Here is a 27,360-nt window from a genome sequence, read left to right on the forward strand (position 1 = left end):
TTGTAGCAAAAATTCTGTGCTGAACTGCAGGCTGTGTTTAGTAACATATCTATGATGTTGCACGTGTAGATTCCAGGTTTTTAACATACTGGTTTCTTTTTTGTGATTTGATGCTTTTTTAACTGTACTATACTACACAAAAGACATTTTATTTGGTTCTCTGTACTTTGAATCATGGTTGTTCTGATTCCAGAGGGATGCAGGACTCCATAGTGCAGTGAAGAACAAGTCCACAGTGACTAAAAATAGGTCATGAGCAAAAACATCCAGAAAGTGTTTGCGTTTAGATGGTTAATTGAATTATTAAATATAATTTAATGTTGGCATAAAAACACTCAGTCAGTACAGTTAATATACTTTGTTTCATATGATAAATTCCTGCACTTGAGGGGCCTTGAATCTTGAATCTTTTAGCTTTTTTCCCCACTAAGTCTAATTTCAACATTCTGGCACCACTTTCTGCTATTATAGGTTTCCTTCTCGGTGGTTTTCTGAACAAGTGCCTTTGTTTTTCCCGCTCGCACTCCCACACCGAAAAGCTCACTCAGTAATAGACTCACAGTAATTCAAAGAGGACAATGGCAGCACCCATGCGTGCATTTTTGACAGCTCTGTAAATAAAAGGTGAACCAGGTATAAAAATCAAGCACTGATAATTATTTGCATCTACATTTTTAATTTAACGGCGTCTGAGCTCCATTAAATCGCGTCTTTACTCTTTTAATGTAAAATGTGCTATTCAAACAATCATCACCACACGTATCTGAGAGGATGTCTGCCTTTCAGTTACACACACTCACACCTCAGTTTGTACTTGCTAAAACCCTGCAGAGCGAAAAGTAAGAAGAGTCAGAAGTCAGTTCTAAATCTGTTAATTTTACCATGGTACAACACTGTGGCCAAACTGTTTATTAAGTCAATCTATGCTGTCGAGTTCAATCTTTGCTACTATTCATTTAACATTTTCTATTGGCATAAGTATTAGTAGCAACTGGTTTGAGCTAGAAGAGCTGTGGGGTTTGTAAATTTAAGATAAAGGGTCCCTCCAGTGAAAATCTTGGCTATTTTTATCTTGTTCATCAGTCCATATGGTGTTGTTCATCTGCTGGGAGACACATAATGAACAAAATAGGGAGACAGCGCCATGGCTGAGCAATTCCATCTTGAAAATGCAGCATAGAGCCAATCCTGTCAACCCTATGTCATTATTCTTCTTCAGATCATTTTCTGGTTCTGATGCATGTGACTGTTATGTTGTAATATTGCAACATGCCATTGTTTATTCATATAGTTATAGGTGAGCTGGTGTGCTGGAGTTAGTAGCCATGGGTTGGTGGAGAAAGAGGCTGAGAGTTCATAGATTTTTACACTCTAAAGGAAGCAATGGTGTAGAGTTTCATATAAGCCATTTTGAGGCAGGAGAATTAAGGAATTTTAGTACACAGGAGATGAGTTTTTAGGGGTTTAATCAATAACCAAAGAGAGGCTTCAAGCTTTTCGGAAGCTAACTGAAGGCTCTTGAGAATCTAATGAACCTCGATCCCTCAGTCTATAACCACAGCAGCTTTTATGTTACAAACCAAATTAATTGGCTCTTTTGGCAAAACTATGCCAACAGCAGCATTATACACAATGTTTCTGACTGTAGAGTAATTTAACTTAAAGTCCGTCTCAGTCTTTATTCTTTCAAATGCACAGTGATAAACCAATGTAACGAGATTTTAACCTCATGCCACTGTGGTTTTGCTATATCCAACTCCAACTACCTGAGTCTGTTCCCTCACACTCAAGAGTCGATACCTTAATCTTTCTGGTGAGTGGTTATAGATTGCAGTTGTCACTCTCAGTCAAAAGCAAACTGTGTGTGAACTTTACAGGTTTCAACACCCCAATGAGGAGTGACAGCAGTTTTCACCTGCAGTATGTGCCAGGCCACTGTGTTCTATGAGATGACACGGTTTGAGTAGCATATCCTTCCTGTAATTATGTTCCCCCATAATTTGTATGGATCACTTGTTCCATTTTCAGCCTCTGAAAGTCACAGGAAGCTAAATTAAAATAACTTTACAGTGCACTTTCTTTCATTTTGCAGCTCAACAATTTGTTCTTACATGAAATTGACCTGTCTGGTTGAATAAGATAAAATGAAAATACATATCCGTGCTTGTGTTTCCAGGTGACAGCCATCACCACCAGTGCAGAAAACTGTGAGCAGAAAATCGCCTACAGCTGTCGCATGTCCAGACTGCTCAACACTCCAGGTAAAGGCTGAGGATGGCATCTTTATTCACCACTGCCTCAAACACTAGTAGACGGCGCTGACAAAGATAGAATGTTTGCTTTTTGCCACATAGTCAGAATTTGATGGGAAAATCATAACGACAACAAAACCGAGTCCTCCTATCTCCTTCTGTGTGAGGAGACTGCAGATGGAAGACAAATTATGGGAAAAGTCAGAATAAATAAGTGGAGATGCATAAAGAAAGGACAGATTTCCCTTAGAGGTTACTTAATGGCTTAATGGGTGTTAAAATCATGGGAATTTTAAAATTATGGCTTTTACCAGATCTGTACATGGGCATTTGTTGGGGATTTTGGACCGACATGTCAGATAGAGCCAACATCATTAAAAGTAGCTGATTCCCAGACTCCTGCAGAATATATGCCAAGGTGCTTTCTAGCTGCTTTGGTGCCTTGTTGTGGTCCAACACCTTAGCAAGACGCCCTGCATTGATTTCCCCCATCTGTACGTTTGAACTGTTGCCTTCATCTGATCTTTACCCAGCACTAGAACTACACAGAACTGAAACAGTCCACTGGAAATGAGTCGTGTCCTGGCTTTGCTCATTCTGAGTAGATTAACTTGGATTACATCCATTTGCATTAGATTTGTTTGGACTCAGTCAGTTTGGCTGTGGTGTGTTTGAGCAGGGCCTGGTAGGGTTTTGTGTCAGTTTGATTTGGATTAGTTAGGCTGGCTTGTGAAATGGTTGGGCTGAGTAAGGTTTGCCCTGGATTAGATACATTTGATTTGTGTTATGGCTTGGTTTAGTCTAGCTTAAACGGGGCTTCTAAGCAGTTTGCACGCGACGGAGGAGATGACTCACACCTGTTAAACTGCCACTGGTTTTGACACAAGAGACAAATGCGGCACATATTGCTCTTCTTCTGGTCAGTCTCTAATGGAATTCGGTCCAATATCTTGTTTGAGGAAAGCATCTGTGCATGTGTGTGCATATTCACAGACGTAGGTGTACTTCACAATGAGAATAACAAGCGTGCTGTCATTGTCAGAAGCGCTTTCCATTTTGCATTTTCTTCTCTCTTTTTTCCCAACACACATTCATGCACACACAGAGGCACACTATGACCTACCTTAGGGAATAAGACAAAACACTCCTCGCAATTAAAATGAGCGATCGAAAGACGATGCGACAAGAATAGAGGATGGAGGGTTTGTTAGATGTATGTATGTGTGTGTTTGTGCGTATATTTGTGTCCACGGTCCTGGATTGACTGAGTAGGAATAAAGCAAAAAGGTAGTTAGTAATAGTTGGGTATTAGTGCAGCAGACCAAAACTTTGCAATTAACTTCCACTGCACTCAGAGATGGCACCTGCTTCTACAAATATAGTGTGTGCAAGAGACACACACACACATGCACACAAATACCCACGCTCTGTTAATATTCTCTTTTTTCTCTCAAGCTTAAAATGCTGTTGTGGGAACACGCCTACATACTCTTCCTGCAGCCACACACATACAGCCAGCCAGTCCTTCATTAACTAGTTTACTCCTAATTCACTACCTTGCAAGTTAGGGAAATCCAATTACCAGTCTAGAATGACAGAGAAAGTAGGACCAGGAAAAATCATTTACCCAAAAATATGCTTCATAAATTAGCTGTCAGCTTTCATCAAATTACACTGTCAACAGCATTTCCACTGTGAACCACAAGCGCACATGCACGCTTGGCTGTACACACTCGCTACTCTTCCACTTGCACTTTCTTCCCATCCAGATCTCATCTATTAGACCAGGGCTGGCATTTTGGAGCTAAACGAACCGTTAAATGGGAATTATATCCTGCCACCAGTGACACCCTTAATTTGAAACTTGGTCAGTAATTGTCCTAATTGTGTGACCCCTTTCTCACCTCACTCACCTATTCTGTCCTTAAATCAGTTTTTATTTCCTTTCTCTCAACACATCCAGCACCTGCAAAACACTTTCTGTGCAGCTTTCACTCATTCACAGGATGTGTGGATATAATAATGGGTTAGTTTGATGCTGATGTATGCGGCAACGCACACACACACACACACACACACAACCAATATATCCTTTTTTCTTTACTTCCCTCCTATCTTTTCTTCCATCTCTTCCTCTACTCCCTACATTCTTCTGCATCCACATTTATCAATTTATATCCATCTATTCTCCCTCTCTTCTTACTCCACACTTATCTCTCCTATTCTCTCTTTGTTCTCTCTCTCATCCAATTTACCATCTCGAGTCTCCATTTTTTTCTTCCTTTCTCCCACTCTTCACCTCCAATTTTACCTCACATTATTTTCTTCCTCCCTTTTTAAATCTCCTTTATGCCATCCCATCTATCTGTCCCTGTCTCCCTTCTCACTCTGTTGAGCACTATTTCCATTAGTGTTTGAATCACAGCTTTTAGAGGAGAATTAGCACCCTTCACTAATGATTTAGCATCATTCCTTTCACCGTAAACAACCTGTAAACAACCAACAGCACAAGGCCTGCACAAACAAGCCCCTCTGCAGATGCAGACACAGATAAAAGCACACATCTGCCATTCTCTCAGATGCACGCACACACCCACACACACACACACACACACACACACACACACACACTCATGGCTGCAGAGGAGTCTGGATGAGGCTTATTCTAACATTTTCATAGTGTCAGAGGACAGTTGCCTTGAAAGTTCAACAATGTCGTGTGTAAAAAACAATTTTATTCCATCTTTGTGTTCCTTTGCCACCTTTGCTCCTTTGTGAAAATTGGTGGTATTCTAGTAACCCCCTGAAGTGGCCCAATACACATCTCAGCAACACTTCTGCTCTGTATACAGTGTATAAGCAACTCGTTTAAAGCCAGTAAGCTACACCCATTGGCTCAAACATCTGATAAGAACCACCATATTGCACCACAAGAATGTTGATTCTGTAAAACAAGAAGATTATGTTCTGTAGCCTTTTTTAATATCCAGTTCCAAGGTTTTCAGTTTCCCTGCTTACTATAATCTCTGCGAGGGCAACTAAGGTCACTGTAAGGCAGCTGAAGTTAGAAAAAGTTCATGGTTACTGAAACTAGGGCTGAATGGTTTGGGGAAAATATGTGACTGTAATTTGCCTGACAGATTTTCCATTGTGATCGGATTTGTGATAGAATTTCTTAAAGTCAAGTGGTAGTTCAATATGCACGTGTAAAAGATTTAAATAGTGTAATGGAGCATTACCACATGGGATATCATTAAAAGCATGACTGTGACAGAAATAGGGCGACGTGAATTTGTAAAACCATTGACACAAGAGTTTAAATTCTGGGTCAAACATACTGAATAATGTATATCTCTAACTGCTGCTTTCTGGTTTGTTAATTCCATTGTCATTGCTCAGTCCTATTGTGCACCTAAAGCACTTTGTTAAGGTTAGGTAAGGATTCTGGTTACTATTTATAGAAGGTAATAATAACTGGATGACTTTCACAAGAGCACTAACAACAGAGAAATATGTTGGATGTCCACACAATACACGTTCTGTTAAGATTACGTCAGGTTTAGTCTTGTAAATGTCTTGGACATCAGTTACCTCTTGGTTAAAGTTAGGAAACAATCGTGGTCACCGTTTATATCACACACTGAAGTTTTGTGATGAAACTGCAAAAGTCTCTCAAACAAGTTCCAGCCAAGCAGAAACACAAATCTAAACATATATAACACGTTTCCTCATTCGATCTACTGACACTCCACTTTATCTTCCTCTCACTGCCAAGTTTGTACACACAACACGCACAAACACATCGACTGTCAGGCTTTTGTTAATTTGCGAAAGCACATGCTGTATCCCTCTTTATTTCTCAGACTTGCCTGGAGCGATTGATAGAAACATTTATAGCATTCAGGCTAATGAACAGAGAAACTTTTCAGTCAAATAAATGAGCTCATTTATTCGGTGAAGTGTGGTTTGGTAAGACAGACGTGTCTAATGTTGTGCACAGTTTACAGGCTACACCGATGCACACACATTTTCTGCTTATACAAAGAAGCACTGGCTTAGTCTTCAGCCAAGCTGGCAGCAAAACGCTATCATTATAAAGGATTTTATCACATTATAAATGTTGTATTATTAGCATATTTATTGGCTAAAACGGAGGGAAAGTAGATGATAAAGCAGCTATATAAACTGTGTAGATGGAAAGGGGAAATGTTTGCACAGTAAGGAAACTAAAAGAAGAACCCTGAAAAGAGAAAAAGGGGACAGATGTCTCTCCTGCTCTGTCTGCACATGCATATCAAGGAAAAGGACTGTTCTGTGGCCAGAAACAGGCTACTGATCTTGATATCAGGTTTTGACAAGCACATGAAAAAGTGCCTAACTAAATTTAACAGAACACGCTGCAGATGCTTCTGTAAATGACTTGACTTGGGCAAATCACCGCTCATGAATTCTGATGCCAAGTCCCACCTGTATCAACTTTGCATAGAGACAGTGTAGAAATTGGTCTTTGGTGTAAAACGTGTATTAGAGACAAACAAGGAGCTGGTCAGGGACTCAGGAGGAGGCAAGAAAGGAACAGGGGTGGCTGGAGATGAGAGATGAGCGTGGTTCAGGATAATGAGGCTGTGTGTATGCATGGCGTTGTTACAGTCCATTCCTTTGGCACTTCTGGTCTCAATTATTGCCTCACAAGTAACAGCAAGCCAACCACTGTAATATTCCACACACACACACACGCACACACACACACACACATCCTCCCAGGTTTTGCATTACACCCTAATGACTGTGTTCTGCAGCACTGGTTAACCACTCGTTTATTTTTTTCTCCCGTTTGTGGTTTTTGATGTTCATCATTAACCTTTACAAGTACAGCAGCGGCAGACAATTGCTTTTTTTCTCTCTCTCGCTTTCAGTCTTAAGCTCTTGTGTCAGCAATAACAACAGGTACCAACAATGGTGCGCTGCTGTGAAATGAGAACAAGGTGAGCTTTGATCCAGCTGAACTATAAAGTATCTGTAGATACGCAATCACCAGAGCTGGGTAGAGTAGCCAAAAATTGTACTCAAGTAAGAGTAACGTTACTTCAGAATGATATCACTCAAGTAGAAGTAAAAAGTAGCCATCCAAAAAATTACTCAAGTAAGAGTAAAAAAGTATTTGGTGAAAAGACTACTCAAGTACTGAGTAACTGTTTGATTGTAATGTTCGATTTATTTTTTTGTAATGATGTGATCAGACAAAAATGGAAAATAATGCGCAAATTCTGGTATTTCAAAACAATGAAATAAAAAAGTAGCAAAAATAAATAACGTCTTTACAAAATGACAAGTTAAGGCACAAGAAACACAAATTTCCAAATCTCAGTTTTTCACAACATAAAGATTTTGGAACAAATACCTGAAGTAAGGTAACATTTTTATGCTTGAACAGTGCAAACTACTTGCAGTGAAAAAATATATTGTATTTCACTTCCCTCCAAATGGCACAGGCTCAGTAGATAGAAAACAACATTACAACTCGAGCTGGACCTGAATATCCAAATATTCGGTGGTTGTGGTGGTATCCGAATATCCAAATATTAATTTAGAGATCCTCCCCCGGCAGAGTAAAACTACTCTCAGAAGTACTTTTTTTTCAAAAAGTTACTCAAGTAAATGTCACGGAGTAAATGTAACTCATTACTACCCACCTCTGGCAATCACTAACTAATCCGCAATGAATGTTGCTGAATCCTCCACAGTGTGGCGCTTATGTCAACTGAGTTTCACATTTTATTTTTTTATATATAAGTTTTACTGCTAATAAAATAGAATATTAGAATATACTCAACAGGGGTCATGTCTTTGGATTGTCACTCTTTGGGATTATGTCATTCTTAACTTTAACATCTCTCTATATTTCATGTATTATTCCTTTTTATTAGTCTATTGTGCCCACGCACTGCCCGATTGTGCCACATTTTTCATTACCCGACTAATGTTCTGGTTACAGTGTCATTAATTTGTGAAAGCACTCAAGGCAAGAAGCAAGTGAGGGGCTGAGAGAGAACAAGAGCTAATATACTGAAAGACAAGAGAAAGGAAAACTATCACTCGGGTCCTCAGGCATCTCTCTTGCTCTCCCCGTCTCCCCAGTTTCTTTTTCCCTTCCTTTTCTGACCCCCTATAGACAAGATGCTAATTAACATTAAATTATCCTCTCTAACTTGCTTCGTGTTAACTGCACTGATGAGACTCTGCCTCTCTTTTTGGCCCCCACCCATTGCAGGCAGGGGCAGGGCGAGGCTGTTCTCTCAGTTGATAAGAGGCACTTCAGGCTGACATGTAAAGTTGGGCTTTATGTAACAGCAAATTAACGGATGGAATTAGCCTGAAACCTTTCTCGGGCCTTTCGCGAGCTGCGAATAGGAGACACTTGAAGACATCTGTAGCGGTGCTAATGGGAAACAGAAGGCATGTGTGTGTTGGTGAATGGGTGAGCGAGCTGTTTTGTGACAAAGTGGTATTTAGTAGGAGAAGAGGCTGTACAAGAAATAGAGCAACAAAGTGTGATCCGTCAGAGAGGAACCCAGATCATTTACATCGCATAGCGTTGGGCTCTCTGCTTTCTGTTGCCTTGGTAATGCGTCATTACCTGGGATAATGCTGTCATATGTTGTGTTGACAGAGTCATGTGTCTTATCCCACCCCATGTCTGTCTACCTGAGTGCCAACACTTACAGCTTATAGGCACAGAGGTGGCAGTGTCGAAGGAAAATAGTATAACACTATACAGTACATTAAGCCAGAGTAATAAGGTGTTTGCAGGAGTTACGTCTCTTTTTTTACTCTTTTATTTCACTGGCTACACTTTTTCTTCCTCCGTATTTTTTTCTCTCTCTGTTGTTGTGTTTGGCGGTTTATCTCCCTCTGTCTCTCAGTCACACAGACTCATAAGAGTTGGATTGTTGAATTTTTGTATGCACAAGGGGGCTCCCATTTGAACAACAGCCAAAATGTGTAACTGTAGATCTGTCTGATGTCTGTTTGTGGAATAGATGATGTGTGTGGTGCAACTGATGTGAACTGCGAAGACAACTGCAGCTGCTAGTGAAGCTTTTGATGTTTGTGTCTTATGTATCTGTAAAGTCTCTATTTTTTTCCTCACTCGGTACCAGTGTGTGTTGTTGCACGTGTGTGTGCTCACTGGCATCATCAGCAAGGGTGAGCTGAGAGTGAGTAACTGCTGCCCACTGGCAGTTACCCCAACATGTCAAATACTCGCTTTTTGGCTTGCCCAGTGCTGTGCAGAAAGCACACATTTGGTTTTAATACAAACAGAAGCAAAATAGGGAGCCACCGTGGAATTAACCTGAGCAGAACAAAGTGTAATCGTTAAAATTGACACACATTTCTTGAATTTACAAAACTCTTATGTTGGTACAAGCAGGGGTAAAGAAAACCCTACAAAGACACCAATTTCAGTGTGATAGATAGATAGATAGATAGATAGATAGATAGATAGATAGATAGATAGATAGATAGATAGATAGATAGATAGATAGATAGATAGATAGATAGATAGATAGATAGATAGATAGATAGATAGATAGATAGATAGATAGATAGATAGATAGATAGATAGATAGCAGTTTAGAAGCCTGCTACACTGTGTACCAACCAGTCTGACAGAAGAAACAGTCAGTGTGGGGATGTTCCATCACATGGTGAATGAATCCAGCTGTGTTTTGACTGATGGCACAGCAGACTTCCTGCACCTTTCCTCATTGCACCTGACTTGCATCAGCCTCAAAGTCTTCCTTCTGACCAGCATGTCTTCAAGGGGATTAGTGGTGTGATAGCTCTCAGTTTGGATGGCGTTCTTCTGTTCACCACCACCTTTAGAAAGTCCAGGGGAGAACCAAGGACAAGTTGGGCTTCCTGATGAACTTGTTCACTTGAATGGCATCATTCACTTGGTTCTCCAGGCCCAAGACACTCCAGCGTGCACTCACTACTGAAGACAGGTATAACATGTGATGGGTACTGGAGATGTTTAAGGTCCTCAGACTTCTCAGAAGATATAGCCTGCTCTGGCTTCTTGTAAACAACCTTAGTGTTTGTCAGCTGATTGTTGTACAAAACAAGTGGATGCAGCCTTTATCCACAGCCAGCTCTTTGGCCTTGCTCTTCATGTGCAGATGAGTTATTCCACCCCTCTACACAGCTATTTACTCCCTACCTTTATTTGGCCTCCTCTCCACCAAGAGCAATTCTCAAACAGCAGATACATCAAACAACATCTATATAGCATGAATTGAACTTGAAATCAGTGCTGTAGAGTCTGAACATGGTGAGAGACAGAACTTTCCCCAGAGGAGCCTCTGATTGCTCACAACTATCTCTGATACACAGTTCTGAGTCCTCACAAACTGTCAGGTAGTCTGTGATCCACGATATCATAGGGGCACACACTTGCGTCTCTCCCAACTTCCTTTTTTGCAGTGCAGGCTGGAATGTGCTGAAGGCACGGGAGAAGTTGTTTTAGTTCTTACAGTGTGGCCAGATGGGAATGAGGCCCTCTGTGACATAAAGATGACTGAACCATTCACACCTCAGTGGGGCTGGTAGGAAAACAGTAAGAAGTCAAATATGGAGCTCATCGGGTGTCTGAGGTGTATCAGTGGTAACCTCTCCATGATGCCAGCCGCCAGGCTGTAGTCAGTGAGAATTGAAGGGCATGTTGTGTTTTTTTCTTTCTTTTTTAAAGAACTGGAACCCCAGCAGGGAGAGTTTGGGACTCTCTCCAGATGTGGGTTCAGGTTGAGCAGCTGCTGGAGCACACAACAGAGCTGGTTGGCACAGACCTGCAGAGCACTGGGGCTGCTGCCATTGGGTCCTGAAGCCTTTCCATGATGAAGTCTCTGTAGTTCCCTCCTGACTTGATCCGCCGTGACCAGCAGTCTGTCCTGAGGATTAATCTCAGAGTTGGGAGGCAGAATAGCTCTGATCAGTGGGAGCAGCATGGTATAGTCTACACCTGAAAATAGAGATCACAATTTTTTGTTGCAATTTTTCACTGATTATAGGGCAAAGAATTTTTTATTACTCTTTCAGATTTAAATAAACAAAATGCTGCTTTCACTTCTATTCTTCTAATGCACAATGCTTTTCCATCCAACTTTAAATAAGATTTGTCTTCACCTGAATAATGTGCATCTCCCAGAAGCAAAATGGAATTAAAAGTGCGACCTAAATGCCTCACATGCATTGTACGGTAGATGCTAGCTAGGCGACTGTACACAAAGAAGCCTCAAGTCTCCACTCAGTTACACAACTTAGATAGTTGTGTGACCAAAAACTGCTGTTCTAAAGTCAAATTTACTGGTTTAAACCAATAGATTTTATCTATATGGCCTTCTGTGTCTTTTATGTGCAGACTTTCCTGTGAACATAGTACTCATTTTTAATATTGCAGTTGATCGTGTTCATTTCAATGTGATGATCCAAAATCTTTAGTATTTCATTAATTGTGCAGTTCAACCTAAAATGTGGAGTAAGCTTACTATCTTAGAAGCAGTGTAAAATGTTCTAAGAAAGCTTTCTGTTTAATTTACACATTGCCATAGCTTTTACTTGAGAGCAATCTGTCTGATGTACCCACTGCTGCTGGCAGCTGAAATTAGTGCTGTGTTTCACAGCCAGGGATCAGATGGTATGGGCTGATCTTGGTCATGTTTTTCTCGAGGAAGACCGGTTCATACTCAAAGGTAAAAGTAGTCTTTTGAAGTCCTTTCTTGAGCTGTATTTATTCGCTTGTAATGCAGAATGACAAGCAAAAAAACATTCTGGTTAATACATTCCACAGTGTGTAGGCTCTCTCACACCTTCTCTCAGATGTCAGGTGCACGAGCTGGAGCTACAAATCAAATACTGTCAATAAAAATGGAGCACTTTTAAGGGAGAGACTGGCAGTATAGAGATTTATGGATACAGAAAATGAGCATCACTTGTCAAAAGAAGAACAATAACTCAGGGATGTTTTGAAATACATCCATAGTGACAGCTGTTGTATATGCATCCTAGGTCTGTTCACTGATGTAACAGTTATCAACAAGTTTTATGACACAGAGCTTTTTGGATTGACAGAAAATTGTGGTAAATGCAACTCTACGTTTTCCTCTACTGTGTGTCTGAGTAACTTTATTGTATGTGGTGTCATGTTCCAGTCACTAACATTGTGTAGTTTATTGCACAGGTTAACATGCTAGGTTTGTGATTAATAGCATTTGTTGCTATTTTGTGTGTGTGTGTGTGTGTGTGCTGTGAATTGTTAAACTGACTGAATTAAAACTATGAATGACTCCCTGTCTTTGAATAAGCAACCAAAATTTTTTGTACTCTTTATATTTTAAGTCCTTTGCTAACTTTTACTTTTAAATCCAAACCACATAAAAAGGCAAGGAACACACAGTAATTAATACTAAAGCTTAATTTTATTTAATACCGTTTTACCCTTTGGAGATTAGACTGGCATTTATAGTGTCTGTCATTGGTTTAAAGCTGTACGTGCTGGAGCAATTCAAGACTTTCACTCATGCATAATATGACCATAACAGTTGCTCTCAAATCACAAAGTGATTGCCATAATGATCTTTTCTAAATTTCTCAATTTATCCTTAGTGTTGGACATATATGGGACTTTTAATGTAAAATGTTGCTTACCTGTCTTAATAAAATATTACTGATGTTTTCACATCGCTCCTCTGAGTACAGCATTTTTCGTAACATGTTTCAGAGCAGGTTCAGACAGTACATGCCGACTATTGTTTTCTGCCTTTGCTCTTTTCAGCCAAAATTAGACATCAGTCAATATAAAGAGCCTACAAGGGAGCCCATTATCCAAACACAAAAGGCAGCACTCAGCGCATTGTATTGTGAACAATTTGCTAATGGTTTTGTTACTGCCGTTGTGTTCATTACAATTCAACACAAGACATTAAACTTGTTAATAGTCTTCTGGGACTGAACTAAAGGCATTCCAGGTGAGTAATAGGAGGGTCTGTTTTGCACCTCATATTTTAGTTGGAGAGAGCGTACTCTGAGCTGTACAAAGCTGCAGCTATTAAAAGAGAAGACATTTTCAGAAGATAAGAATCTTTCTAGTAAGAGCAACAAAGTAGATGGTTTGCACACCTGCCCATCACGGCTCTCACCGCACACAAACCTACTTACTATTCAAAAACATGCACCAACAACACAGACGTATCACTGAAAACACACTCGCATGAGACAGGTTTAAGAATAGAAGAGCACAGAAACTAGATGTGTAACTGCATGGAGTGGATGTTGCATTGCCTGATTACAAAAATCCGCACAAAGCTTGCGCTATCTTATTTTTTTATTATTATTTTGCCTCTGTTCTTTCTGCAGTTCCTCTCTTTTCATTTCTCTCTGTTATCTATTTCCTTCTCCATCTTCCGTATGTTTCTCCTTCGTCTTTTTCATCTTTCCTGTTTGAAATGCTCGGTGCTGAAGGGCAACCCTTAGGCAACACATATACAAAGGTTCCACATACAAATATGATACACAGACATTCGCGTTAATGCGCTGAGAGCTTCCGACAAATCCAACTAACAGCGTTCATTATTACTCTGGCTCTTTAAAGAAGAGTCCTGTATAAATGAAACTACTGTGTGCATGTGCCACTCTAGCTGATGCACGAAACATTTGGGTTTTTATATATTTATTCCATTCAGTGCTGGAATATGTGGTGTTGCAGCGTGTCTGTGTGTGCATGTGTTGTGAGGGTTATTATCAGCGTGAGCTTGTCTCCTGTGGATGTCCATGCTCCTGATATTGCTGGGTGGAGATTGTTGTCAGGCAGCAACATTAAACTGAATCCTCCTGAGAGAGGAAGTTCTGCATGGTTAGCATTCAAGTTGGCCAGATTTTTTGATGTAAGCATACTGAGTGATGATAAAATGAACCTGATAGCTTATTGATCTCCTTTGGGAAATTCTCGTTTTCTTGGTTCTGAGGATTTAATGTGGGGCTCGAGTTTTTAAATACCAAGTTTTCAGTGCAGTAACCTATTAAGAGAATTAAATATACACAAGATGCATATACTTTGTGTGTATAGGTATAAATACAAATGTATCTTCAATACAGATTTTTACTGATACGCTGAGTTAAGACAGAGCTGTTAGCGATGAAAGCTCATTACTTCAATGTAATAATGATGTAGCCTGGTAACTTTATTAGCACATATTTGCATGTTTTAAAGCAAAATTACATTTCTCCTCACCCATTACCATCTTTTTAAAAATAGGCAGTACTTTTCATGTTAGGCCAAAACAGATGCACTACTTTTTTTTCTTTTTTTTTGTATTTCATCTAAGTCTTCACTGGAATTTTCCCTGTTGACAGTGTTTTGGGTAACATAAGAATCCACCATTGTAGTCAGCGGAAGATGTGATGACTGTGCATGTAGTTGTCACTGTGTGTGTGGTGCACTGCGAGTGGATTCCTCTGCAGTTAATGAGAATAGCTGATCCAGGGTCTTTCTGCTTTCGGTTCAGTTATCTCAGGGACAAGTCCCTGAAAATATTTATGTACAATTTATGCAGCTGGCTTGCACTGATTTCCCCAATATACATAGTTTTGCTTGAGTAAAACTCAGTGACCACAAATATGACAAAAATTACAATCAAGTATTAGAATTTATATATATATATATATATATATATATATATATATATATATTTTTTTTTTTTTTTTTTTTTTTTTTTTTAAATTTATTTATTTATTTATTTTTTTAAACCTACTGGAAGATGAGTGAAATAAGCAGTCAAATAAGTTCGCCATGACTGAGTATTTCCACCTTTAGACAATAGCTTGGGTGTCAAACTGATTTTAGTTCAGGGGCCACATACATCCCAATTTGATCTCATGTGAGCCGGACCAGTAAAATCAGAGCATTATAACCTATATATAACTACAAGTCCAAATGTTTCCTTTTGTTTTAGTGCAAAAAAGTACCCTCTGAAAATGTTCACAGTTAATTAACTATCTTTTTGCAAAGCATTGAGCAAACTGAAATTTATTAAGAAAAATAAGTGCGATATCAACAGTATTATGCCTCAGTTTATCATTTGTGCATTGCAACTTGCAGATCACAGAGTGTCTATAAAGGCACAAAACATTTAGTCACAAGTATCTGGAACTGAATAATGTCATATTTTACATCTTGTCAAGATCTAGAAATGATTTTAAATTTACATTCATTTCCACATCTGTATAGTAATCCTGACCACCACACCCTACAAACTAAATGGAAGAAGAAATATTAAGAACTATTAAGGAAGAAGGTGAAGTTGTCCCTCTGCCTTGTAAATGTATAACATTTAGACAACAAATATGCATAAAAGATGTGGCAGTGCAGTTGACAAATTAAAAATAGTGACTTTTATTGAGAGATTGTAGTGAATATCATCTCTGTAATTTTTACACTTTGCAATGTCATCCCACGGGCCTGATTGGACCCTCTGGCGGGCCAGTTTTGACCTGCGGTCTGTATGTTTGACACCCTTGGACTGTTGTATGTCAATGAAAGCAGTCTCAAAGACAATAATTTAAACTTCCAACTACTTCCTTTTCGGATCTTTTCGTGCCATTATTCCTCGTCACAGCCTTTTTCTGGCTTTAACATGCTTTGCTGACGTATTCCAATATTTCAACTTGCCATTGTGCATTACAGAGTAGTTTTACACTGTAGAGTTGTAGGTGAGCTGGTGTGCTTCAGCTGCAAAGTTACATCTGAGCCTTTTTAAGGTAGAAAATAATTATTTTCACAGCAAAAAGTTTGATACATGGAGATGAGTTTTTAGGGGTTTAATCAAAGACCAGGGAGGGACTTTAATGGATAGAATAAAGGGAAGGACATTTGTCGAATGAACTGATGTATTAAACATTCAATAAAAATGGATGAAATTTATTGGAAGGATGAAAGAATGCATTGAACCTGACAACCTGCTTTGAACATTTGTCTGTATTTTCACCACTTATCAGGTGAGATGACAGACCAGTTTCACAGTCTACTGGTGCAGCTCCTGCAGGTCACCTCACCAGCACAGACAACACTATCATCACCAGCATAGCATCAGAATTCTGTTCCGTTGATTTCTTCATTTTCTCCTTCAATCAGAGCTGTTGCACAGGTCTTATCATTATCTGCATTGCTGTGACATTAGTACGTAAGTTAATTTCATTGTTCCTCATTTGTTGAGGCATATCTGTATTATTACTTTTAGCCTGTAATGGTCAGTACACTACACCTTTGATACAGATCACAGTGCTCCTGTAGAGTATGTGAACACTACAGAAATCGACGTACAGTGTTACAACAATCAGCTTGTGTGTGTTTTTTGTCTTGTGTGTGTGTGTGTGTGTGTGTGTGTGTGTGTGTGTGTGTGTGTGTGTGTGTGTGTGTGTGTGTGTGTGTGTGTGTGTGTGAGTATATCTGTGCTTGCATTTTTTGTTGTTTACTTACAGCTTACCAACTGAGAACAAAGCGAGCACCTGGATTTTACTGAGACACAGCATAATTGGGCTTAATCCATTGTGTATTTCTCCCACAGACCAGCGCATATCCATTTTATTTGTTTGTCTGTGTTGTTTGGGATTTGCTGCCGCTGAGCGCATGCGATAGTCGGGGAAAGTTGGTCCAGAAATATCTTCTTTTTTTTCTCCCCTTCCATTTTGGAAAGTTAAGAGATTGCGCCTTAACACTGAGCACCACTGGAACCTGTGTTCAGCTCCAGAAAACACTCCACAGATAGCTTATCAATACAGACTTTCATGGTGCTAAGAGAAGAGATTGACAGACAGAAGGTAAATGTTGCTCTTTGCAACGGCGAGCCAAAGAGAAGAAGGAAGGAATAGAGGGAAGATGGAGATTGATGTAGAGCGACAGAGAGGAGAAAATGAGTAAAAGAGGGGAAAAGGGAGAGAGGAGGGAGGGTAGAAGGAGAAGCAGATTAGTTTGTTTTCTGGCGCTCGCACTGACATTGAAAGATATGTCAGTACTCATGTCCCAGAAAGCCTTGAATAACACAGCAAACCAATACATATCCGCCTTAATGGGATTTTCTGAGCTATACTTGCTCCCTCTCATGTACACACACACACACACACACACACACACACACACACACACACACATAAGCAAGCACACACATATAAACAATACACCATATGGCCACCGCCTGGTGAAAAGATAAAAGGCGAATGGAAAAATAGAAACAGCTCGCTGGAGGAGTAATTATAATATTGTCTTCTCATTTGTGACGAGCTGAGGGGTTAATCTCAATTTTCAAGCTTTCCACTGCAATCCAGGGCCTCTTCATTTGTCCTCCTCAAGGTTGCCGGGGACAACGGATTGCCCGGCAAGCTGTGGCGTGTGATCACAAACTGATCATCAAACATCGCAGTTTCACTGATGGATGACAGAAGCCAGAGGACCCCGTTCCATTGTGAAAACACGCCACCGCACATTTGCATACGCACACTAATGGTGTCTCTGCCTTTCTTTTTACCTGTCTCTCCCTCACACACACTCGCATATATTATGAGCAATAAAGTATTTCCAGGGTCATTAGCGTTTGCGCTTTCAGCGGTGTGTCTGCGTCAGGAAGTGCTCGGTTTGCCGGCGATCACTGGAGGCAGTTTTAACACAGCTCTCGGATTACAGCGGGATATTGGGGCACAGAGAGATTAGACCAATTGGAAAAACAACAGGAGAAAAAACTGAGGAAATATCACTCAGTGGTGCTAATGAAGCAACACAGGGAGGAGAGTTGATTATCCGACTTGACCTTGAGGGTTTTTAAAATTAACCTAGGGAAAGTTGGAGAGACAAAGTTGGGGAAGATGCAGTTTAACAGCTGTTGTGTAGAGCGAAGGGGGATGATGTGTTTGTAAATGAAGCTAGTTTATCTGCCTATCAGTGTGTAGCTATCATGCATGTGCCGTGACACTGAGAGAGTGTCTTTCACTGTTTGTCACAGGCTTATTGTCCGCGTGTGGCAGTGTATTTATATCAATGTTCGCGGATGTCAGTGGTGTGTTCGTGCCTTTGTCAGAGTGTGTTATTGCGCGACACATCTCGGCGGAACAGCTTTTGTCTTGTCTGTCACGCGGGGAGAATAAACAAACTAATGAATATTCATGATGTTTGTCTTATCAAATGGTGATATACCATGCGACATTCTCTTGTAATTACTCGCCTCCAATTGTTTGTGTGTGTTTTTGTGCGTGTGTCAAACTGCATGTTTGTACATGCAGGCTTTATTCCTGGGTGCTCGTGCATATGGCTTCTTCCTGGGTGTCAACAAATGGCAGGTTTTTGATCAGACTGACATAGTGTTGACATCCAAGTCATAGATGCAGGCCCCTTAATTAATTTTAGACTATGACAGAGTGAGAAACAGGGCTAATTTTACAGTTCATAACTAGATATCACAGTTGTGTACAAAGATGTTTCTTCAATAACAGCAAATAAGAATCCATTACGAAAATGAAAGACAGAATAAAAACAAAACAAACAATGTAAAGTTGAATTTAAACCAATTAGTACATTTGCAAGATGTAATGGAAGGTTTTCAGTTATAAAGTTGTTTTTAAGTTGATTCCACATGCAGTCCATGATGCTGCTGCTGTAAATTAAAAGCAAAACACAACTTCTGCTGCAGAAAACAGTCCACAACACCATATTCTTACTCCTGTTTGAGTAGCATTTGCAAAAAAAAAAACAACTGTAGTCTGCTGTTTTAAAAACTCTTATTTTATTTTTTTAAACAGATTTTTGTCATAGTATCCAGTTTACTCATGACATGATTTTGAAGATTTCATGAGGCAAAACTGGACTTGGGTTAGAGAGCCAATGAGGTCTTGAGGGTCATCCATAGTCTGGTAAATGGCGTCCATCTTATTGCATCCCTTTTTCAGAACAGAGCTTAGCCTACTCTTTAACTGTGTTGAAGAAATTCAGTCATAGTCCTTGTCCAAACTTTGAAATAAGGTGTTTTGTCCATATTCTAGCGTATGGTGGGCTTACCAACACGGTGCATGAGTCTGTGAAGGTAAGCCATCAAAGAAAATTGGCAGAGTATAACATTTTATGGAGCAGGTCAAAGGATAGGAAAGGAACAGCATGTAGATACATTAGTGACCAGTGGTTGGTTTGAATATGGGTCCTAATCAATGACAAAAAGTAAAACAACAAGAGGTTTTCTGTAAGAGTAAAGGTTTGTTGTCTAAGTTTGTTCAAAACCTTTATTAAAAGTAGCGTGTGTTCATGTAAAGCTGTATCTGAAAGAGTCCCCGTCTCTCTAAACTGTTGGAAAATGTTTTTAGAACAGATGAAAATTATTCATAAAGCCACAAACATGATACAGTGCTGATCTAGTTTTGCTTTTAGAAAGTAGTCGGAGCTTTTTCGCTGTGTTGGAAGAACTTTAGGGATTTGGCTACCACCAGTGGAGAGCTGTCTGGGCAGAAGCACATCACAGAGTTATGAACACAGTGGAGTTCCAGGCTAAAGATGATACAAAAAGAATTGGATCAAGAAGAAGCAGTAACCTTCTCCTGCAGGTTGATAAACAGACCAGGTACAGTGCTCTGCAAGCATATGGCAAGACATGGAAGTCCTGGGCTGAATGAAAAGCTGGAACTCAGTATGAAGTTCAGAGATTCATTTTTAGACAGCCATGTGTTTAGAAGTGTCAGTAGACACTATTATGGATACCCTGGATGAGAAATATCTAGACCCCATCACACAAAGTCTATTCATTTTGACAAAACATGACAATGTACACAACAGTTTCTGAGTGTCTGAAGCACCAATTACCATCACAGTTACTGCCCGCAGGAAGAAAAAGTACATGTGCAAGAACAAGATGAAAAATCATAGTCATTTAAAGAGGGAATGAACAAAGAGGATTCGACTTAACTTGACTCCAAACAAACAAATACTGCATGATTCATGTGCATAGTTTTCGGTTTATGTTTATGGCTGTATTCGCTGGCACCTGCCATTTATATTTAACATATAGAGTATCTCTGTTTGTTTCTGACAGAAAAACACTTCATAAGACACATAGAGAAATATCAATATGTGGTTTTTTATTTCTACTTTTACTTGTTGGTGTCTATAAAGTTATTTCTTTAGTATTATATTGCCACACGCCACAATGTTTCCTAAAGGCGAGAATCAGGTCAACACCAGTTTCAGACATTTCTTTGTTTGTTTTTGGCTCTGCACTCAAACATGGGCTAACCTTATCTAGAAAATCAGAACACATCAAATTATAGTATTTTGCAGAATTTATCCCACATATTAATTCAGCGTTACCTTTTGAAAATATGATTTAATGTGCCAGCCATGCCTTTGTTTTTTGTTTTTTATTTTTTCATCTCATTGTCATTAATAGTTTAAAATAGACCCTTGTGTAAAGACCCAAAAGCAGGCAGGTCATTCAAAAGACACTTGATCTGTACAAAAACACTTTTTTAAATCTCTTTTTTGAAGTGATGCAAGATCAAAACATTCATTCCGTGTTTCATGTGTCCTGTGTGCATCTGCTGAGCCATTTTGATGCTCTGAGTTGCATTTACATGGACCAGTCACAATCTCAAATAAATTAAAGTAAAAGATAGATGGTGATTGAATTGGCTTGTAGGCTTGAGCATTACAGAAACAACTCAAAAAGCTCAGGGTGACCTGATTGCCGAATGGTTAGATCTCATACCATATGAGTGCACACTTCCTGAGCAGTGGATACCCAGTTAAATTTCTCTCTATTCTGCCCCTTTTGGAAAAATCTTAGAAAGTACAAATCCATGTCCAGTCTGGAGTCAATTTGCATTCATCCATTTTGTTTGTTGTTACCATTTTCAAGTAAATCAAATAGAAGGGCATCATTTAGGGCATTCTTTCAGGGAGTCACACTATATGGACACACTACACTGTAAAAAAAAAAAAAAAAAAAACATTGAAAACGGTGAAAATCAGGCAGAAATGTTCAATGTTCAAACAATTTAAAAACTGTGAAAATAAAGGGAAATATCTAAAAAAAAATGAATATAAAAACAAACAAGCAAATGAATATTTGTGAAAAAATATGCATTTTGGATTTTTGTTTTTTTAGCATTTAAATTAATTATTTTTGTTTCATGAGAATTTGCTAGATGTTCTCTGTAATTTAGCAGAACAGGGTGGATCTTTTTAATAACAGTTTAAAAACATTTTTTGCCATTTTTCAGTCCTTGATTTAGAATTTTTTCATCTGTAAAATCATAAATAAATTTTGCTGATTTAAATACTGGGGGTGAAAGATTTAGTTTTATATCCAAATATTGTAAAAGAAAGAAATCAATCATTAAAATACAGATTTTTGATGCTGGCATTATTCAATTTTGATGGGATTTTTTGTTGTTGTTGTTTATTTTTATGATTAACATACAAATTGATCCCTTTTCTGTGATTTTTGTAGTTATTTTAAATCACATTTAAGAGTAAATTTGTTTCAAATTGTTTTGTTTTATTTAAGCACTAATGTGTTTGCAGTGTGTCAACAAAATCTGGTGTAAACGTTTCATATTTCTGCCTTTTAAACTCGCTCATCATTGGATGGTTTTCACATATGTGCCTGCTGAGGATGTTGCAGTTTTGAGTTTTTTATGCAGCTCGAGTCCTTCATACCTTGGAAGGCATTTTGTTAAAGCCCCCTGAGAAAAAATCCAGCAAACAAAGTATCACAGCGCGGTTTAGTGTTTCCACAGTCCCACAGGGCAATTGATTTGGATTAGGATCAAAGAACAGCAGTAATGTTATGCAACAATAACAGAACCTGGGCATTAGCTTTGTAGCTTATACCTTCATAGTAAACAAACAGCAGTGGATGTTTGCCATCATAAATGCAAGGATGGGAATATAAATGGAACAGAAGTTTTCATGTTTTTTTTTTCTTCTTTTTGTGATGTTTTCTCTGCTCACAAAACAGTCGTGTGGTTGCATGCCAGGCTAATGTGGAGGAGAGAGAGACAAAGAGGAGGAGATAGTGAGTTGGATGGATGCTGTGATACTCATTAACCCATTAGATGGAGTAACAGCTGGACACCCACAACCATCTGCAGCATGTTTCCTCCCTAAACAAGACTGCTTAACCTAATCTCACACACACACACACACACACACACACACACACACACATGCGCACACACAAACACCGTGAACCTTCTCGCCCCCACGAGTTCTTAATTTTCCAGCTTTGTAGGCAAGCAGCGGTGGGCAGTTTGTCCCCCCGACAAGGGTCACCGACCCAGGGGAGAGAGCTGTCTTTCTCCCCGCTGGCTGCATGGATGACTGGAGCGCAGGCAGCGAGATAAACACTTAAAGAGGGAGAAAGTGTAGGGGGGAGGTGAGGGGAGTGAGCGGGAGAATCTTAGGGCGGGAAGGGAGGAGGGAGTGGAGTGCAGATGGGTGTGATTGAGGGTGACACACAGAGCAGGAGGGAGAGGAAGGTGAGTGGGAGGAGGAAGGGAAGGATTGAGCCTGGTCAGACAGGCGGCTCGAAGGGTGGAGGTGAGGATGAGAGCAGGGGATCGTGGCACTGAAGAGGAGTGGGGGGGAGGATCCAGCGAACCACGGCATGATGGATCACGATGTTAGCGGATAAGACGGGTGTTGAGAGAGGGCAGGCAAGGCTTGTCAAGAGCAGCTTTTGTCAGAAAGCAACATACATGCCAGCGCCAAGGGAGGAGAAACATGGGTGAGGAGAGGGAGAGAGACAGAGGAAAGAGAGGGAGGCCACACAAGCATAGTCCTCTCTGATTTATGTAGCAGCGTGAAAGGCAATTTATATGTCTAACACACTAAAAGGATTCCGAAATTTCAACCTGCCTTTTATGCAGATGCACTCTGTTGCTCAAGAAAGTGCTCTACATGCAGTTTCCCTCTGTACTGTCTTTCTGTCTCTCTCTCTCTCCAACACACACACACACACATATACACACACACACACACACACACACACACACACACACACACACACACACACACACACACCCACATACACACAGATCATTGACCCGACCAAGGTGGGAGCCATTTTCAATTTAGGTTTTCATTCTGTTCATCCCAGAGTGATGCATTGCAGCGGGCGTTCCGTTCACACTTTTCCCTCAACCTTGACTCGGCCACTGCAACAAAATCACATTAGCACAGCTTAGATAAAGGACGATTAAGACTTACAGTGATTTAAGACCAATGCCTGCTCATCATTTTAGGAATGAATGGGAAAAATATTCTTTATTTTGGTATTTGGAGTTTATAATGACACAAATAATGATTTTGACAGTCTAGTTGGGTCACTGCAGTGCAGAAGCTTAATATGTTTCAGTGTAAAGTGAATTCACATCATACCAAGCTAACCTCCAAGGCCTTGATTGATTAACTGACTAACTGATGTGTTTCATCTGACTTCTATTTAAAGTTGCAGTTGAACATTTGCTATATTTGCAACATTTACAAACCTAAATCTAATGGCCAGCTGACCACTACTATCCATATACAATCTGCACTAAAAGTATTTGGTCATCAGCCTGTGGGCTTCAGCAGATTCTATTTGAAATGAATAAATAAATAAATGGACATTAGAGCTCCAAGTCTCAGCTTGAATTTATGTAGGTTTACGTCAGAACTGAAAGAAAAGTGAAGAAGAGTGTGAGATGTAACCCTCTTAAGACTTTGTGCCACATTTGCAAGTGTTTCAATGTAATTGAACACTTGGCTAAGATTCTTGTGCAGCTGCGTTTTGTTGTGTTGTGCTCACACATGGCCCATCAGACAAAGTGATCAGAAGTAGTTGGTTTACCAAAATCAACAGTTGCCTAAAATGGCAGGTGCACACGAGAAAACTAGAAAATGGAAAACAAACTGACAATCCAAGGAATCCAATCAGAAAATCACCTGCTTAGTGAAGAAACATTCCTTTATGACTACATAGAATGTCAATAGAGCTCTTTGTGAGTAGGTACATGTTTCCTTACTTCTGATGAACCTCAAAAACAAAGAATCTAGCTTAAAGTTTGCACAGATATAAAAAAAACAGCTTATAGAGTTCTAGATAGAAGTTTATACTGGTGACACAAAAAAGGAACCTTTCATGACCCAGATCATACCACTTCATCTGTCAAACATGGTGGCATATCTGTCAAGTCTTGGACATGCATAGCCTCTGTGGAGGCGGCACACTGACATGTATTGATGCTTTCACTGCTGATGGAGCAATAGGATGGATGTAGAGGTTTACAGGAGCATTCTGTGTGCTCACACCCAGCCGAATGCATCAAACATTTCATCATTCAGCAGGACAGCAATCCTAAACATACGGTCAAAGCAACCGAAGAGCAAAGAGGTGGAATATCCCTGACTGGCCGATCAATCACCACATCTCAATCCAATTGAGAAACATTGCACTTGCTGAAGAACAAACTAAAGGCAGAGAGACCACACAATAAGCAAACAGGTGAAGGTAGCTGCAGTGGTGGCCTGGGAGAGCATCAGCGGGGAAGATCCAAATGTATGGGTCAAAGATTTCAGGCATGTAGTTGTTGACCACAAAGAAATTTCCAAGACTAGCTGCACATAATGAAAAAAGGGCTGTATTTTCACAAGGTTTTTTCTCAATCAAGACAGATCTATTCAACTGAAAACTAAGACTGTCACTTGCAGTAGCCATTACTTTATTTTATACAATACAGAAAATTCCTGTACAGCTGAACTGCATTCAGTTTTACAATTTGCAAGAAGCTTGTTTTCTCCTGGTAAGGTAACAGTAAGAGTCAAAGCACCACAAAGTTCACCTTAGAAGTTTGGAAGGGTGATGGACACATAAGTCTGACACAGAACTGGACTCTTACCCAAAATATTGAGATGTGTGTCCTGAGTGGAAACTTCATTTTTAGACTTGTGTGCACTTTGTATGCAGTTTTGTTTTCCCTTGCGGATTGGTTGAGTTTAGGTGCCAAAATTACTTACTGATGGTTACAGAAATTCCATGTTTGGGTTATAATTGACTCTTTTACAATGTTAACTTAATGTTAGAAGCTCAGTTAGGTTTAGGCACCAAATCTGCTTGGTAAGATCTAGGAAAATATCACGGTTTGGGGTGAAAAACAAGCTTTTTGAAACAGGTTTGAAGCTTCTCGTTAATTTTTTTTTTGATCAGCAGAGTGACAAGTCCTGCCCCTTCTAATGTATGACTGGTTGGCAAAGGAGTAGCTGTTGGAAAGGCATACAATAAATAGCAAAGATAAGTTGATTTGAAACTGTGGGAGAAAATACCTTTCTGTCAAAACGGTACTGTGAATGCAGTTTAGTTGGATAGGAACATAATTTTTTGGAGACAGGGTTTGACAACGTCTGAACAACGGAAAAACTGTCCAGATATTTATAGTCTGGGCTGTATATCCTACACATACATCAGATGAAATAACTGCCAATAGTCTGTACTTGTAATTCAAAAAAATGACATTTAAAAATCAACAAAACAAACCACTATCTATTATATCACATCTATATGGATCTGTCTGAACAGTTATGTGAGAGCATAAACCAAGAAAAGGTTGATAAAATGTCCAGCTGCCTCTGTAAATTGGAGTTTTGCCTGTGAAAGAAGAGAAATAGTGGCCATAAAGACAAAGATGAGCAGAACAGCCAGAACGCTTGACTGCCCTACAAACAAGTGCTGTCCTCGTTTTTTTTGCTTTTTTGTTTATTGTATTGTAGACACATATTGACCATCACCTTCTGCTTCCAAATATCCAATCTTTAATTGCAAGATGCTGGTTCTTCCACTGGAATATAAATGAACATGGTGAAATATACCTAACATCAAGTTTTCATCTATCTCTTGCTGAATAAGTGGGGGGGTGGGGGTGGGAGGGTGTCGTTTGTTATTTATTTAGTTTTTTCAAATTTACTTGTTATAAACCCCTACGGTTTTGAATTATACAAAATTGCCTCTGTGGCTCAGTCATGTTTACGACTGCTTTTCTCAGCCCAGACTAATCCCATCTAATTACCGAAGCAAAGAGTTTGATGTCATTTGTGAGCACTCCTTTACTCATAGGTCCATGTTAACCAAGCCCAGCAGTTCGGCTCATACACTGTGAGCGTAATCAGAGGGCCTAGCACCTGATGTCCAAATGACCTCTTCTGAGAATAAGTCCAAGTCAGACCGCAAAGGTGCTGAATTCATAGCAATAAATGTGTTCAACAAGCAAATAGAAGAGCGCAGAAAATGAGCAGTTCAGAGAGCTTAATCCAAACAAATTTGTTCATGTTCACAAATTAAAAGGCCACCTGCAGTAGCCTCGACACTTGATGTGTAGCACATCCAGGTGCGATACAGTATCACAGTTCTCAGACTCAATCAGTTTCACAGCAGCAGCTGATACAGTTGTTGAAATTTCTGCAGCCGATGAATAATCAGAAAAAGCAAATTTGTCAGTAATGTACTGTCAAGAACCAATCTAGCGTACTTTAAGTAGACTACCGTTCAAAAGTTTGGGGTCACTTAGGAATGTCCTTATTTTCGAAAGAAAAGCATTTTTTCAATGACGATAACATCATATTTATCAGAAATACAGTCTAGACATTGTTAATGTGGTAAATGACTATTCTAGCAGGAAACAGCTGATTTTTAATGGAATATCTACATAGAGGGCTTTATGTTAGCACATGAATAAAAATGTGAGTTTTCATGGAAAACAAGAAATTGCCAGGGTGACACCAACCTTTTGAAAGGTAGTGTATATTTTTATAATTGACATGAATTTGGCGAAGAAATGTGTATGCACTCTGAAAAAAAATATAATTAATTTCCATTTCACTATAAGACATCACACTAAATTCTTTTGTAATTAAGTTATTTTGGTTAAATTGAGCACATTGTGGTTCTGATAGTTGGTATTAAGTAAAGTCAAGGGATTCAGTGGCTGTAGCAATGCACATTTTTATCAGCATCTCCAATATATTTGTGTTTCTGGCACTCATCAATAT

The 27,360-nt window shown here is 39.5% G+C and overlaps 1 protein-coding gene across 2 annotated transcripts in view; it reads left to right on the forward strand.

Annotated features, from left to right (window-relative positions):
* The window catches only part of cntnap2a (contactin associated protein 2a), a 365,865-nt gene that overhangs the window by 239,263 nt on the left and 99,242 nt on the right, over positions 1 to 27,360 (forward strand). For both annotated transcript variants that reach the window (XM_035948975.2, XM_023272089.3), the window contains exon 15: positions 2,177 to 2,261. In XM_035948975.2, the coding sequence (XP_035804868.2) occupies positions 2,177 to 2,261 (85 nt within the window). The remainder of the gene's footprint in view (positions 1 to 2,176; positions 2,262 to 27,360) is intronic.

Source organism: Amphiprion ocellaris, chromosome 22 (assembly GCF_022539595.1).
Source record: "Amphiprion ocellaris isolate individual 3 ecotype Okinawa chromosome 22, ASM2253959v1, whole genome shotgun sequence".
NCBI lineage: Eukaryota > Metazoa > Chordata > Actinopteri > Pomacentridae > Amphiprion > Amphiprion ocellaris.